Raw genomic sequence first — 12602 nt, 5'->3', positions numbered from 1 at the left:
AACCAAATGTCTCCTAAGATTGTTGAAAATATCTCAAAGGGTAAGTAAAACTTTTAATAAAACGAGAAATAGGGAGATTTCAATATTTTTTGTTTTGTTTAAAACACAAGATTACCGCACAACATTTTTGTTTTCGAATTTTCCAAAATATTTAATTTTTGTTTAAGTTCAATTATGCTAGAGAAAGAAACTTACTTTAAAATTTGTTTTAATATTTGTATAACATTTTTCATACCAAAACCTTGAAAATTCTTTTTAGCACTTGCATCACTAACCGTAGTTTTATGTTAGTCAGATTTATTTACCTTGCTTCGACTTATATTACTTGTAGTTCCACTTCAACACCTTAACAAGTCCCCAGCAATCGACACTTGATAAATGCTTGGTTGGTTCCGAAAATCTTGTTGTCTCAATGTCGGTGACATATTCACAGCCCACTGCCTTTCAAGTTCAGCTCAAGACCTTAGGATGTGCACTTTTAATTAATTCGCATACGAGTTAAGGTTAAACAGATAGAAACGTAGAAAATGTACAAGCTCCCTTTGGTTATTCGTAGTATTTGGCACTTTTTGATTTGGTTCAAGTCCACCGCCCACTTAATCCTAACTTTCCACTCTTCAAGGTCTTCCCAGCTGGCAGTTTTGCACCCTGGCAAAGTTTTCAGTGTATATCAGATCGCAGATGGCAGCGTTGTTATCAAAGTTCATTTCAGCCACCTTGAACTCTGGATTAATGGCTATCTTGAGGACATACGAGCCGGGACTCAGGTCTGTTACATCCACCCATTGGCAGTCCAGATTGTAGAGATACACGTCCGAGCAGTTAATGGAAATGCCTGTAATTATGGATTTTAAAATAAACATGCAAATGTATGCGTGTGCCATTGATTTTACCCTGATCTCCGTAATTGGCACAACTGTATTTTTTCGAAACTCCAGGCAGGCAATTGCTGTCCTCCAGGCAAAAGGAGGCCTTGTGTCCTTGGGCCACTTTATGTCCTTGCAAATCGAAGATGTCAAACGTGGCAAAAACCTCCATGCTGTGGAAGTGCCTGAGAAGACAAATTCTTTCAATGTACATTTTCAAACGGATTTATCCTTATATAAGTACTGCCTTGTTGGTGAAAATGAAGTTTTATTGAGTCAAAAAATTAAAAAAAATAAAAAAAAACCCTAAACAACTGTTTTAAAATACAAACAAATAAAGATTAAATATTTTCTGAAGTTAAAACTATTGTATTTATATTTTTGAAGTGCGTATTGCTTTAGATTAACCAGAAATCATTTCTTTAAAAGTAGTTTGTATTGTCAAACATAAAGTATTATAGTTCTTTGTGAAATGTCTGCATAGTATTATAGTAAATATTATAACTTTGCACTGTTTAGAAAAAATTGTAACAATTTTATTTTTGAATACCTAAAAAAACTTTTTGCTTGCTATTTTCTTATAATTTAAGTTATAGAGCAAAATGTTTTATTGTAAAATGCTGAAATTATTATATTACAAATAAAACCGAATATTTATAATTTTAAAATGATTTGGTAATCAATAATTATTTGTAATTTTCAACGCTTTTTTTCTGTGTACTTACATATGGCACATGTGCCACTCCCACTGGCTCTTATCCTTAAATGGCCGGAAATCGGCGTTGCCCGCGTTGATGGCAGCTGCTGTGAACTTAAGCAGCCGCCTAGATCGGAACCGCCAGTGGGGATCATCCCGCTGGATTTGATACGCCTCGTTGGCCACACAGTTCTCCTCCATGGCGCACTGCATCAGCAGCATGGGTCGGTCCTCCAGATGGGCTGTCTGCTCGATTTCCAGGTAGTCCATCACCAGATCGGGGGCGAAATAGTCACAGATCACGGCGGCCACATGCTGCCGGTTGCCATGACAGCTGACTATCCCCTGACTGGCATCATGATGAAGGCAGTCGGCCAGTTCCGTTTCGTTGCCGTTGCATTCGCTGCCACTCAGCACGGGTCTTGACACATTGGAGCCGCCGAAGAAGTCCGTTTGGAAGGCCACACTGGCGTAGCCCAAGCCGAGTTGTCGACACACGACATTGGCCTCCAAAAGCGACCAGCCATCGGCGCACACACTGCCCCATCGACCACCATCCAAGCTGACCTCCACTCGGCCCTCAATTCTAGACCTGCCGCCTCGCAATCTCACATATAAACGGGAACGGGATCGAATTGGATACTTGGGCAGGTCTTCATCCCTGAGGATGGGCAATGGTGCAGGGACCTGGGCATTTTCCGGCGGATAGCACACCACGCCAGCCGCCTCCCCGGGCTCACAATCGTTCTCGCCCCATCCCTCGAAATGGCAATTCACTAGCTCCTGCTCGTGACCTTCGCAGAAGAGGTTGTCCATCCAGAAGCGACGACGAGCGGGTCCAAAGAAGCCGCTTCTGGTGTACCTCCTCATTCCGGGGAAACCCAGCTGTCGGCACACAATGTCACCTTCGACGGCATCCCACTCGTCATCGCAAACAGCTCCCCATTTGCCATTGTGCAGAACCTCAATGTTGCCTAAATGGATAATTTGAAAATGCTTAATTATTTGGTAAAAAAATACTATTGCCAATTCCAAGGTAACTAAAAAAATCCTCATGCAATATGACACTGCTCAACATTGTCATGGTTTTGGAGTGTATCCATACTTTTCAATAAATACCAAATGGTACTTGTTATGTGATTACATTATATTTTTTTTTCTACATTTTTTGAATTTACAAATTGTAAACCAACTTTTTCAAAAACAAAGGCTTATTCTTTTTACATCTTAGCTACAATATTGTTAAGGTTGTAAACATGAAATTTGTATCGCATTAAAAGATTAAGCTGTTTTTAAATCAGATCTACTCCAAATCTTTATGTCGCTATAGTATCCAAACACGAGCTGAACCAGGGGATGCTGAGTTTTTCAGAAGCGAAATTCCAAATTGATGAAAACGTAATTAATGTCGAACTATATTTAGCCAATAGAATATAAAGATAGACATCAAAAATGGAATAATATATATAAAAGGTGCAGAATTTTAGAAAACTTAACCAAAGGAAAAGAATACTGAACAAATTTGTATCCTTGTTCTATGCCTACAAATAGTTGAATAGGTTAACTCTTACCTTCGTATTCGTTATCTCCGCCCACCAGTCGAATGGCTCCCTCCTCCTTGTTGAGGACCTTTATGTACCTGTGCACCAATCTCTGCCGCTCCAGGCGAGCGTCCTCCAAGGATCGGTGTTGCACCACGGCATCCGCCAGGTGGAAGGCGAGTACAGCCAGGCACAAAAGTTTGGTCCCCATCTTAAGGTCCTTTTGATCTTCGACTGCGCACATTTACCCGCCTCGGCGTTCGCACGAAAACTGAAGCTCAACGCAAATATCTGAACGCGAACAGAATCATTTAACTATGAACTGGCCAGATACAGAGATACAAAGATACATAGATAGACGGATAGATGGGTACGTAGGTAGGTGGCTTGTTAGATACATATTCAGATATCAGATGCGGTTCAGAAGCTCGCTCAACTGACGTCATTGGGCGCCAGACGAGGGTGGAGATCGAGAGTTAAGTCTGAAATCCCAAAGCCGAGTGTGCAGAGCGGAGAGCACCGAGCACCGATCTCGGCTATATCCACTAGCTATTCCAAATCCAAAGCTGAATCTATTTCCCGCACGTATGCATGTCACTTAATGAGTTTTTCATTTTGAGGCAACAGCTGCTGTTCAAGCAAATTGGCAAATGGTAAACTGGAAAAAATGTATAGTTATAACAGGAACGCAATTTATTTATGCTTTTCAGCATAAAGAAAATAATGAACAGCATAATCATTTTATTAAAGCATATATTGAAATTAAACATTATGATTAACTATTTGAAGTTATACATTAAACTATCCAAATTTGGGTCAAAAAATATTAAAAAATTAAACTAAAGTACAAAGCCATTTTAAATAGGTTAAATAAACAAAACTATTTAAAAAATTTTTTCATCAAAATTCTCTCAGTGCATGTCGAAGGCCAAACAAAAGTTGCTCTATAAACAAATGCGAAAAGGAAGCACTAACCCATCTAGTTTATCACACAACAATAAACCATTATAAAATATTTCTCACACCCATTACAAACATTTAATGAGAGCTTTGTTTGAACCCTGAGCTCACCTCCTCCTCCCAGCCATAAAATAATGCATTGCCAAATCCAAAAATGGGAATGAAAATATGGAAACGAAGCCATAATTTCAAATCTGAGTGAGCACGACCCACATATGAATGTAAATCTACTGTTCGGAATTTATCTACGTATGGTACGAGTAACTGGCTTTGGGTGAGCAAACCGGCAAAATCATCGTCATCGTGGGGAAGCCCATTAGTTTTGGCATGCAGCCATTTGAAACATTGCATGCAACATCATGGCCAACATGACATTGACACTGAAACCATCGCAACGGAAAAACAAACCAATGCTACCATACAAAGGAAAACTAAAAGCTAAGCGGTAATGACGTTTACCCAGTTTTATTTTGGGGGAGTAAAATCGGTGGATATGGGAGGCTCATTAGCAAAAGTGCCAGCAGCATAATCGTAATTGGAAATCAAGCTCGATTGGGTCAGCTTTATATGAGGATGGAATAGGAGGAGAGGGAACTGAAACCCATTGATGCGTGCATCCATACATTTGCTGGATAGATTTTCAAGATCAATGTAGATCACAAGCCGGCAATTGTCTACTCAACCCGATGGATGAATGACAGCTTGTTGTTATAGATCGAACAGGGTAAAATCGATGAGGAACATGAGCCAATTCACAACAACAATTAAAAAATGTGTTAACACAATGATACTGATTTTAAAATATATTTTATACAAATTTAATCTACTCTTTTGATGTTCTCAAAATATCACTTATAATGTAAGCCAAAATATAATAAAAAAAATAATTTTAATAATTTACTTTACTTAATTTGTTTTATATATAGACAGAAGTATTAAGCATTTAAGACATAGCTGTGCCATAGCTATGTAGCCCATTAATTGCCTAACTACCAATAAAATCCCATTTCTTTTAATATTCACACATACAATTTTATAACCAACTCGAACGCATAACTATGCCAGAGCAAATATGTAAGTAATTGATAAGGTCAAACATGTATAGTATATCTATGTAAATATTCATGGGACTGCCTGCACGAAGCGATCATAAATATTGGCCAGAGAAATTAATTGGATAAACGTTTTACGATATTGTAATATGATGGCCAGAGAGAAAGGGAGCATCTCGCTACTTGGCCATTCCAAAAATTCCCACACAATTCAAAGGAGGCTAAATTTTATGAGTGCGTAAATTCCATTCGGATGGCCGCAAGGGCTAAAAGGGCATAGAGGACATGCCGCAATCCTGGCGCAACGTCATGCACCAAGGTAATAAAATTCGATAGAAAATCGTGTAATAAAATCATTACACACAAGAACCAGAAGCAGGACAAAGTCTGCCCTCTGTTTCTGGCTGGCATTCTCTGCCAATCCGGCACTAAAATCAAACGGGTCCTGCAACACCGCAGGCGTCTGACCAATCTGCAGCACCTCCGCCGACTCCTGATCCTTTGGCTCCACCTCAGCTTCAGCTTCAGCTCCAGCTCCTCCGGGGATATAAAAAGCAAGCGGCAACGTGAGGCGACAAGTCCAAAGCTCCGAGGAGTCTCCTTTGGCCAACAATATAATGAGGGAGTCGAGGAGGAGATGAACAAGAAGTAACGACAAAGTGGAAACCAGCGGGAAAATAATTTGTGTGGGAGTTGCCCACCCTAGGGGTATGATTCCTTGGAAGGAGGCACTAGGCACTGGGCACCAGGCACTAGGCACCAGGCCCAGAACGGATAAAAAGATAAAAAATGGTTAAGGGATATTGAAAGGCGGTAAATTGCTTTATTACTTAAGTGAGCCAGAGATGATTAGGTTCGCGTTGGCCGCAGTTGCTGCAGTTTGCCTTGCGGGGACTCATTAAAAGGGAGTTCCTGCACCGGACTTGGGAAATGGAAAATGGAAAATGAGAAAGGAAAATGGATTATAATAAGAAACAGGGCTTCAAGTGGGTGTAAACAAGACTTAACGTGTAATAATATGGTAACATAGCAGGATATGGTAGTTTCTTTTTGATGCCTATAAACTTTATCGATATTTGCAAATATTTTTTTTATATTAAAACCAGAGAAACACCATTGTAAAATTTCACAATGACATCGTTCTTCAAAATTGAAACTTACTTAGAATAAACTTAAAACATTATAATATAATTTTTGACATATTTAATTGATCAGCCCAATAGAAACATTTTAAGTATTATTTTTATTTAATTTAAAACTTAAGTTTTTCATACTTAAAAACTAAAATGAGTGTGTTAAACACTTTGATTTAAACACAACACCCCTCAGTGCTAAATCCGTACTGCAAATATTTAATTCAAAGTGAAAATATTTGGTTTTACCATGATTTTTCTCTGGGTGTAGTTTAAAAACGACGAGCAAGGGACTTTATTTTAAATTTAATTAATATATTTTAATGTTTATAAAAATTGTTATTTTCTTTTCTTGGTAAACTGTATATATAATTTCTAAAATCTTTATTAATTGAGATGGCCAAAAGCTTCTTCTCCCCCTATAACAATCAGAAGCCCATAACTTAATTTAGAGCAAAGACCAGCCAAGACATTAAATCTTTTCATAATGATATCATACAGTCGTAACACATATAGCGAGGCTCATTTGGACATTAATAAAATTGGATGACGCGCTGACAGCATAAATGTCACCGAAAATGCTATTAAAACTAAATTATAGCCGGCATAACCATGATTCATGAGCGGCGAGACCTCAAGTGCCCCACCCATTGCCTGCTGCCTGCGAAAAGAAATCGTAAAAAATATAAAATGCCAAATTTGTAGCTAGCTTATGGCAAAAAAGATTATTAATTCTTAATAAGAAGGCAGAGAATGCAAAGAGGGCAATGAAAACTGGAAACAAAAACAGAAATTGTATAAAAAATGTAGCAAGTGGGGCGTGTGTCTATTGCTGCCTTGAAAATGTGCCAAAAACGCAAAAAAAATAGAAACGAAAACATGCCAAAGAAAAAAAGTTCACAATCAGTGAATGCCCTGGCTTGAATACCCTTTTTTATGGGAATGCCATAGAATTCTCTTTTTTTTTGGTTCGGGCACGAAACCAAACAGAAATAATAAAATTAAAATGCGCCTTTTGCTTTGGCTCGATGCCTCGAACTCAGTCAGTTGGACACAAAAAGTCCGAGGCAATAAAAATAATAATGAAATCAAAGGAATAAAAACAACAGAGACAGTAACAAAGACTTACAATGGGGCCAGACACGATGGATGGGCTAATAGGAGGGGCAGCTTATAAAATTTAAGTCGAAGGACATTGGGAAAATTGTTCTTCAGTTCTCGCTGGGAATCATAATGAGCTTTCCGAACCATTTTCGTTAGCTGAATTAGAAATTATTTCATTTCTGTCTGGAAACCTCAAAGAATATTGCCACTGAATATTTAAGAACAGGCATGCCTTAAAGTTATAAAGTAAATCTACTTTTCAACTTCTTTATGCTAAGGCCTTGACCAGCAGCAATTTTTCGCAAATATTAAAACTTTCCCTGCATTGTAAAAATGATTTATTGAAGCGTTCAAATTCGATGGAACTTCCTGGCAAGCTGACGACAGTTTATTTCCATTCAATGGCATTGGTAGCATGCACTCAATATCACAGCGAACGTGTTTTGATATATCGTATTTAAATAACAGGTGGCTTTTCCGGTCTTCATTTTTGATTTCCATCTTCCATGTTTTTTCCTTCACTTTATATATATCATGTGAAATTTAAAACAAATATTCATCAGTCCTTTATCGTTATTTTTGCACCACCTTTAATGAATACTTTCATGTTAATTTGTCTTTACTAATATATTTTTTTTAGCCATTTTTACAGCAAAAATTAATAAAGCTTTCTGACTTCTGACACGACGAGACCTATAAGCAAATACAATTTTTTGTATGCATATTGTGTAAGCCAGAAATCCTTACTCGACCCTCACAACAAGTAGCTATATTTTATTTTACTTTATTTTAATTTCGTCTTTGCCTTTTCGAAGGCTCACCCTGAGGCACTGTCTTCGCCAAGGATTTGCGACAAAACTTTTCGCTTACTCTGCCGTCTGTCTACCCAGACAACGTGTGCAAATATTTATTCTGGGATTCTTGTGAAGCTGAAAATACGGACAGATAATTCCGCTAGACAGCAAGAAAATATTTTCATAAAAACCAACTTACGTCGAGAGTCAACACAATTGAGTTTTAAATGTGCACATGGAAATCAATTAATTTTTTGTCCCAGTTGCCGCTAATTGAATTGGCCATATCGCTATATAGACTAGTGAAATAATAAATAAATCCAGTACTCCATTGTTCGGAAGAGAGGCAGTGAAATATGGAGCGAGCCACATGTTCCATATCATGGAATTTGTCCCCGTGCCGACTAAATAATTATGTAACATGTCTAGCCATTTAGTGCCATAATTCAAAGCAATCTATGCCAGCCCAGACAACATAGCGCCCATCACTGGGTCTCCTCCAATAAAGGGGGCGTGGCAGGGCTTTATGGGAGAACCTAAATTGCACGCAGTCCAGACAAATTGCATTTGCATAGCGTAATTGGAAAATGTCGCGGACGAAAAAAAATGATTGAAAAACTATAATTTGTATGGCGGCTTATGAAAGCTGGAATAAAAGACACATCTAAATGGGATCAAAAGAATAATAATAATTTGTACTAATTTTATTTCATCGATAGAGTTTGCATTATATTGGATAACCAACAATTTGGTGGGAGAGAATAGCAAAAAGAAAACTACACCGTTGTTTAATATATAAAAAAAAATAAAATTACATTGCATTTTATAAAAATTGTTTTATTATAAAAAAAATTTGCGGTTACAACAGCATTAAAAATAAGATTTTTTATTCCCCCATATTTCTAGTAACAAGGTACAAGCCACGTCTTCATTCAAATGTATCTTTACTCAAAATGTACTCATAGGTGTATTAAAGCAGTTGTCCAAAAATGTCCCTTATATGCTTCGACTTTAGTATCATTATGTAAATTTTATTTGGCTTACATCTAGAGCACCCAAAAATAGTTTTAAAAAATTAGCTGCAAATCAAGGCCCAAACCTTTTAGTATATTGTCAGTGAGAGTGAAATCCGAAGCTCCATCCGGAAGATGCCAGTGGCAGTGCGTCTTGTGGAAGCCTTGACCCTGATCACCATTATGGGTCTGATCACATGTATTGGACTAAGTGTGATTTTGGCGCAAAAAACCCTTAGTATAACAATAACGTTTTTGGAGGTGAGCTTTCCAACTTGCTGTCTTTAGTTCTAAAATTTTAACACTGGGAATTTTGATAGCCCGCTGCAAATATTGCCAATATGGCCCTGATGTTGACTGAAAAAGTGCTGGTGTCTTCTCTGCTCTGTGTTTTGGGTCTGACCAATGTTGTGGCAAATGCCCTCCATGCGGCTGGAATCGCCTAAAGAACGCTCACTTTTTGGATGATTTATTTTCCCCCACCAACTTTCGGTTTTCTGATCAATGTTTCGACTGTTGTATGCCTCAAAATTCTCAATATACGTTTTAATATGCCATTAGTGTCCGTCAGCTTTCGGTTTTTGGAAGGGGGGGTCCATGCTGGCAATTCAAACGCGGAACCGCTTACTAATATTCAATCAAACAATTTTACGCCCCAATAAACTTTTCTAACCTGCGGCTGGTCAAAACAAGAGTGAAAAAAAAATAAAATGAAAAAAAAAATAAAACAGAACTCTGCTCAATTGCAGCAAATTTGCGCCTGGCCAAAAGGAATTGTGAGAGAAAAACATATTTCTACCACAAAAGCCAATATAGCTGCAAAAATTTAAACGACGCTCGAGGATGAATATAATTTTTGGTGCCTTTTTAATACGCTTTCGAGAGGGTATCATAATTATGATGTTGATAAGGTGACACTAGGTAACAGTACCAAGAAAACAGAGTGACTAAATCCTTTTTGTATCAATTAAAGGAGTTTATAAATGTATAACTTAATAACTTTGTTAGGGTATTAAATAATTCGCTGTCAGGTGGCTTCCAACTTCTCTTCTTTTTATCTTTTAGCCGCCTTTAAAGTATTAGCACCTTTTGCAAGCTGCTTATTCTGTTATTTAGTTATTTATCAATGTTCTGGCCCTGGTCTGGGCTTGGTATAATCCCAATGGGACAGGCACGCACGGCAGACCAAATACAAAAAACCCCCAACCAGACTCGTCTGAAATCGAGTGTAGGTGTCTGCGGTTGTTGCTGTTTGCATGAGCATTTTTTGATTTAGTGGCAATTTCGTGTAGGAAAAATTGCAGAGTGCCCCGAGGGTAGACTTGAAAACAAGCAGATTACAGGCGGAAATTGAGGCAAGAGTGAGTGGAGGAGCTAACAAGCCGAAAACTGGAACAATAAACAGGCGATATGCTGTAAAACACCTCAGAGAAAGCGGCATGTAAGTGGTGATCGCTGGGACCAGATCATTCATTATCCTTCACCAAAAGGCCATGCCCACGGGGTACACAGATTAGTCCATGGCTGCCCATTCTCAGATATATCTTCCATTTTATGGCCAGACAAAAAAAATTGTACCTTTGAGTTTTATCATTGTTCACACCTTTCGAAATCACCTCGAATAGGAGCTGGTCGAAATAATGTCATTACTAGATTGTAAAATTAAAGTAAACACAACTTTATTTTTCTAATTTTAAGTCATAAAATTAATTAGATAAAAATAAAGGATTTAAATATTTTTTAATAAGTACAACATACAGATCTACACAACAGTGCTCTTAACTGGAATCTATTTTATCATTCGAATGAGCTGTTAGTGCTGATTAAACAATTTGGCGAATTTATTTTTAATTTTTTGTGAATTCAAAATAAGGTACATTATTATAAGGTATTATGAGCGATTCAGTAGTTTTAAGTATTTTTATTTTAGTATTTCAAAAGAATTCTCGTTAATGCTCGCCTAAACACTTATGAACGCTAAAAGCCTCGAAAAAATTACGTAAATAACGCAATTGGTCTAAAAGTATTAACTTGATTGATCTGAAATTGTTATGGTTTTAGGCACAACTAAGTATTTTAAAAAGAGAAAGTTTTTTTTTGCAAAACCCATGTAGTCCCCTAATAAATCGTTCAATAGTTTACATTTAAGTGGCCAAAAGCCTTTATTAGCGATGTATAATTTGCGGACAGTAAGTCATCGACTTAAACCAACTTGTTGGCCTCCTCAACCTCGGGATCAGCTTCTGCCGACCCATCGGCAGTGGTGTTCTCCTGTTCTCCCTGCTCGGTGGTGTTCATGGGGGAAACGGGTTCTGCGGGACCTTCGGGCTGGGAACAGGAACAGGCATCCCTGGTATTCTCCGCAATCCAATCGTTGAAGTTGCTCACTCGTGTGTAGACACCCGGCGCATTTGGCTTGGCACATCCTTCGCCCCAGGACACAATGCCCGCCAGGTGGTAAGCTTCTCCGGATCCATGGACATGCATAGGGCCACCGCTGTCACCCTGGCAAGAATCCTTGCCTCCCTGCTCCACATAACCAGCGCAGATCATGTTGTCGGTGATCTTGGACTCGCCATAGTTGCTATTGCGACACTCCTCCTGGCTGAGAATGGGTACCTCCACTTCTTGGAGGGTATCCGAAATGGGACCTCCTTCACTGAGAGCTCCCCATCCGGTGACCACGGCCGTCTGACCCGCATAACGCTCGCTGGGAATGGGTAGGCACACGGGGTGCATGTCTATGCCAAGACGAACGGGCTCGTTGAACCGAATGAGGGCAATGTCACTGTCGAAGTTCCTGGTGCTGTAACTCGGATGAATGAGCACCCTGGCCACCCGGCGGTCCACGATCTTCACATTGCTATCCTGACGATTGTGCTCCAGCAAGCGAACGGTGATCAATCGATGGTAGAAACCATTCACACAATGGGCAGCGGTCAGGGCGTATTGATCGTTAACCAAAGAGGCGCCGCAGTAGAAGTTACCGAACCACATGAGCATTATCATCCAGGGATACTCATGGACCTCCGTCTCCTGACCTCCGACGATCCTATGACGGGTATTAATATTGCCGCAGGAGCATTCGGCACACTCCCTTTTGGCCGGAGAACTCCACTCCGAAGGAACCTCGGGCCCCAAAATCGACTGGATCCAGTCCAGAAAGCTACTCTGCCTGAGTTGAGCCAAAGAGTCCAAAATCTTCTCAGGCTCGGAGGCGGAACGCAAAGAGGGCGTGGCCCAGGCAAAATCGCCCAGCGCTATTGCAGCAATAAGCAGAAGATACAAATTACACATGGTGAACTAACCTGGCCAACTGGCAATTGCCAACTAACCAAATGCATCCTGGCCACAACTGGCAAGAAGTGGAACCGATGTTAGCCAGAACTCCCAGCCAGCCGAAGAACTGGCTAGACCAGAATCCTCAGAGGAAACCGGCTCC

The 12602-nt window shown here is 39.3% G+C and overlaps 3 protein-coding genes across 3 annotated transcripts; 1 reads left to right on the top strand and 2 right to left on the bottom strand.

The window, feature by feature from the left end:
- Positions 1 to 262: 262 nt before the first annotated feature.
- On the bottom strand, positions 263 to 3455 carry LOC128256688 (lysyl oxidase homolog 3B). Its single transcript, XM_052987210.1, has 4 exons — positions 3135 to 3455; positions 1592 to 2537; positions 894 to 1051; positions 263 to 835 (listed from the first exon to the last, which is right to left on the bottom strand). Exons 1-4 carry the CDS (start codon positions 3346 to 3348, stop codon positions 618 to 620), a joined length of 1536 nt encoding a protein of 511 aa, XP_052843170.1. The 5' UTR covers positions 3349 to 3455; the 3' UTR covers positions 263 to 617.
- A 5666-nt stretch (positions 3456 to 9121) lies between these two features.
- LOC128256723 (uncharacterized) lies at positions 9122 to 9828 on the top strand. The gene is made up of 2 exons (XM_052987256.1): positions 9122 to 9421; positions 9481 to 9828. The coding sequence occupies exons 1-2, from the start codon at positions 9296 to 9298 to the stop codon at positions 9604 to 9606; spliced, it is 252 nt and encodes an 83-aa protein (XP_052843216.1). The 5' UTR covers positions 9122 to 9295; the 3' UTR covers positions 9607 to 9828.
- Positions 9829 to 11297: 1469 nt separating this feature from the next.
- LOC128256692 (trypsin-1) lies at positions 11298 to 12511 on the bottom strand. Its single transcript, XM_052987215.1, has one exon. The coding sequence runs from the start codon at positions 12455 to 12457 to the stop codon at positions 11363 to 11365; it is 1095 nt and encodes a 364-aa protein (XP_052843175.1). The 5' UTR covers positions 12458 to 12511; the 3' UTR covers positions 11298 to 11362.
- Between the last annotated feature and the right edge of the window lie 91 nt (positions 12512 to 12602).

This window comes from Drosophila gunungcola (assembly GCF_025200985.1).
Source record: "Drosophila gunungcola strain Sukarami chromosome 2R unlocalized genomic scaffold, Dgunungcola_SK_2 000027F, whole genome shotgun sequence".
Taxonomy (NCBI): domain Eukaryota; kingdom Metazoa; phylum Arthropoda; class Insecta; order Diptera; family Drosophilidae; genus Drosophila; species Drosophila gunungcola.
This window is presented reverse-complemented; position numbering and strand designations above follow the sequence as displayed.

Coding starts and splice junctions, on each gene's coding strand:
- LOC128256723 (XM_052987256.1), top strand. CDS start 9,296: ATGCCAGTGGCAGTGCGTCTTGTGGAAGCCTTGACCCTGATCACCATT. Junction 9,422..9,480: donor TAACAATAACGTTTTTGGAG/GTGAGCTTTCCA, acceptor GAATTTTGATAG/CCCGCTGCAAATATTGCCAA.
- LOC128256688 (XM_052987210.1), bottom strand. CDS start 3,348: ATGTGCGCAGTCGAAGATCAAAAGGACCTTAAGATGGGGACCAAACTT. Junction 1,052..1,591: donor GAGTGGCACATGTGCCATAT/GTAAGTACACAG, acceptor TTGTCTTCTCAG/GCACTTCCACAGCATGGAGG. Junction 836..893: donor TGCCAATTACGGAGATCAGG/GTAAAATCAATG, acceptor CCATAATTACAG/GCATTTCCATTAACTGCTCG.
- LOC128256692 (XM_052987215.1), bottom strand. CDS start 12,457: ATGTGTAATTTGTATCTTCTGCTTATTGCTGCAATAGCGCTGGGCGAT.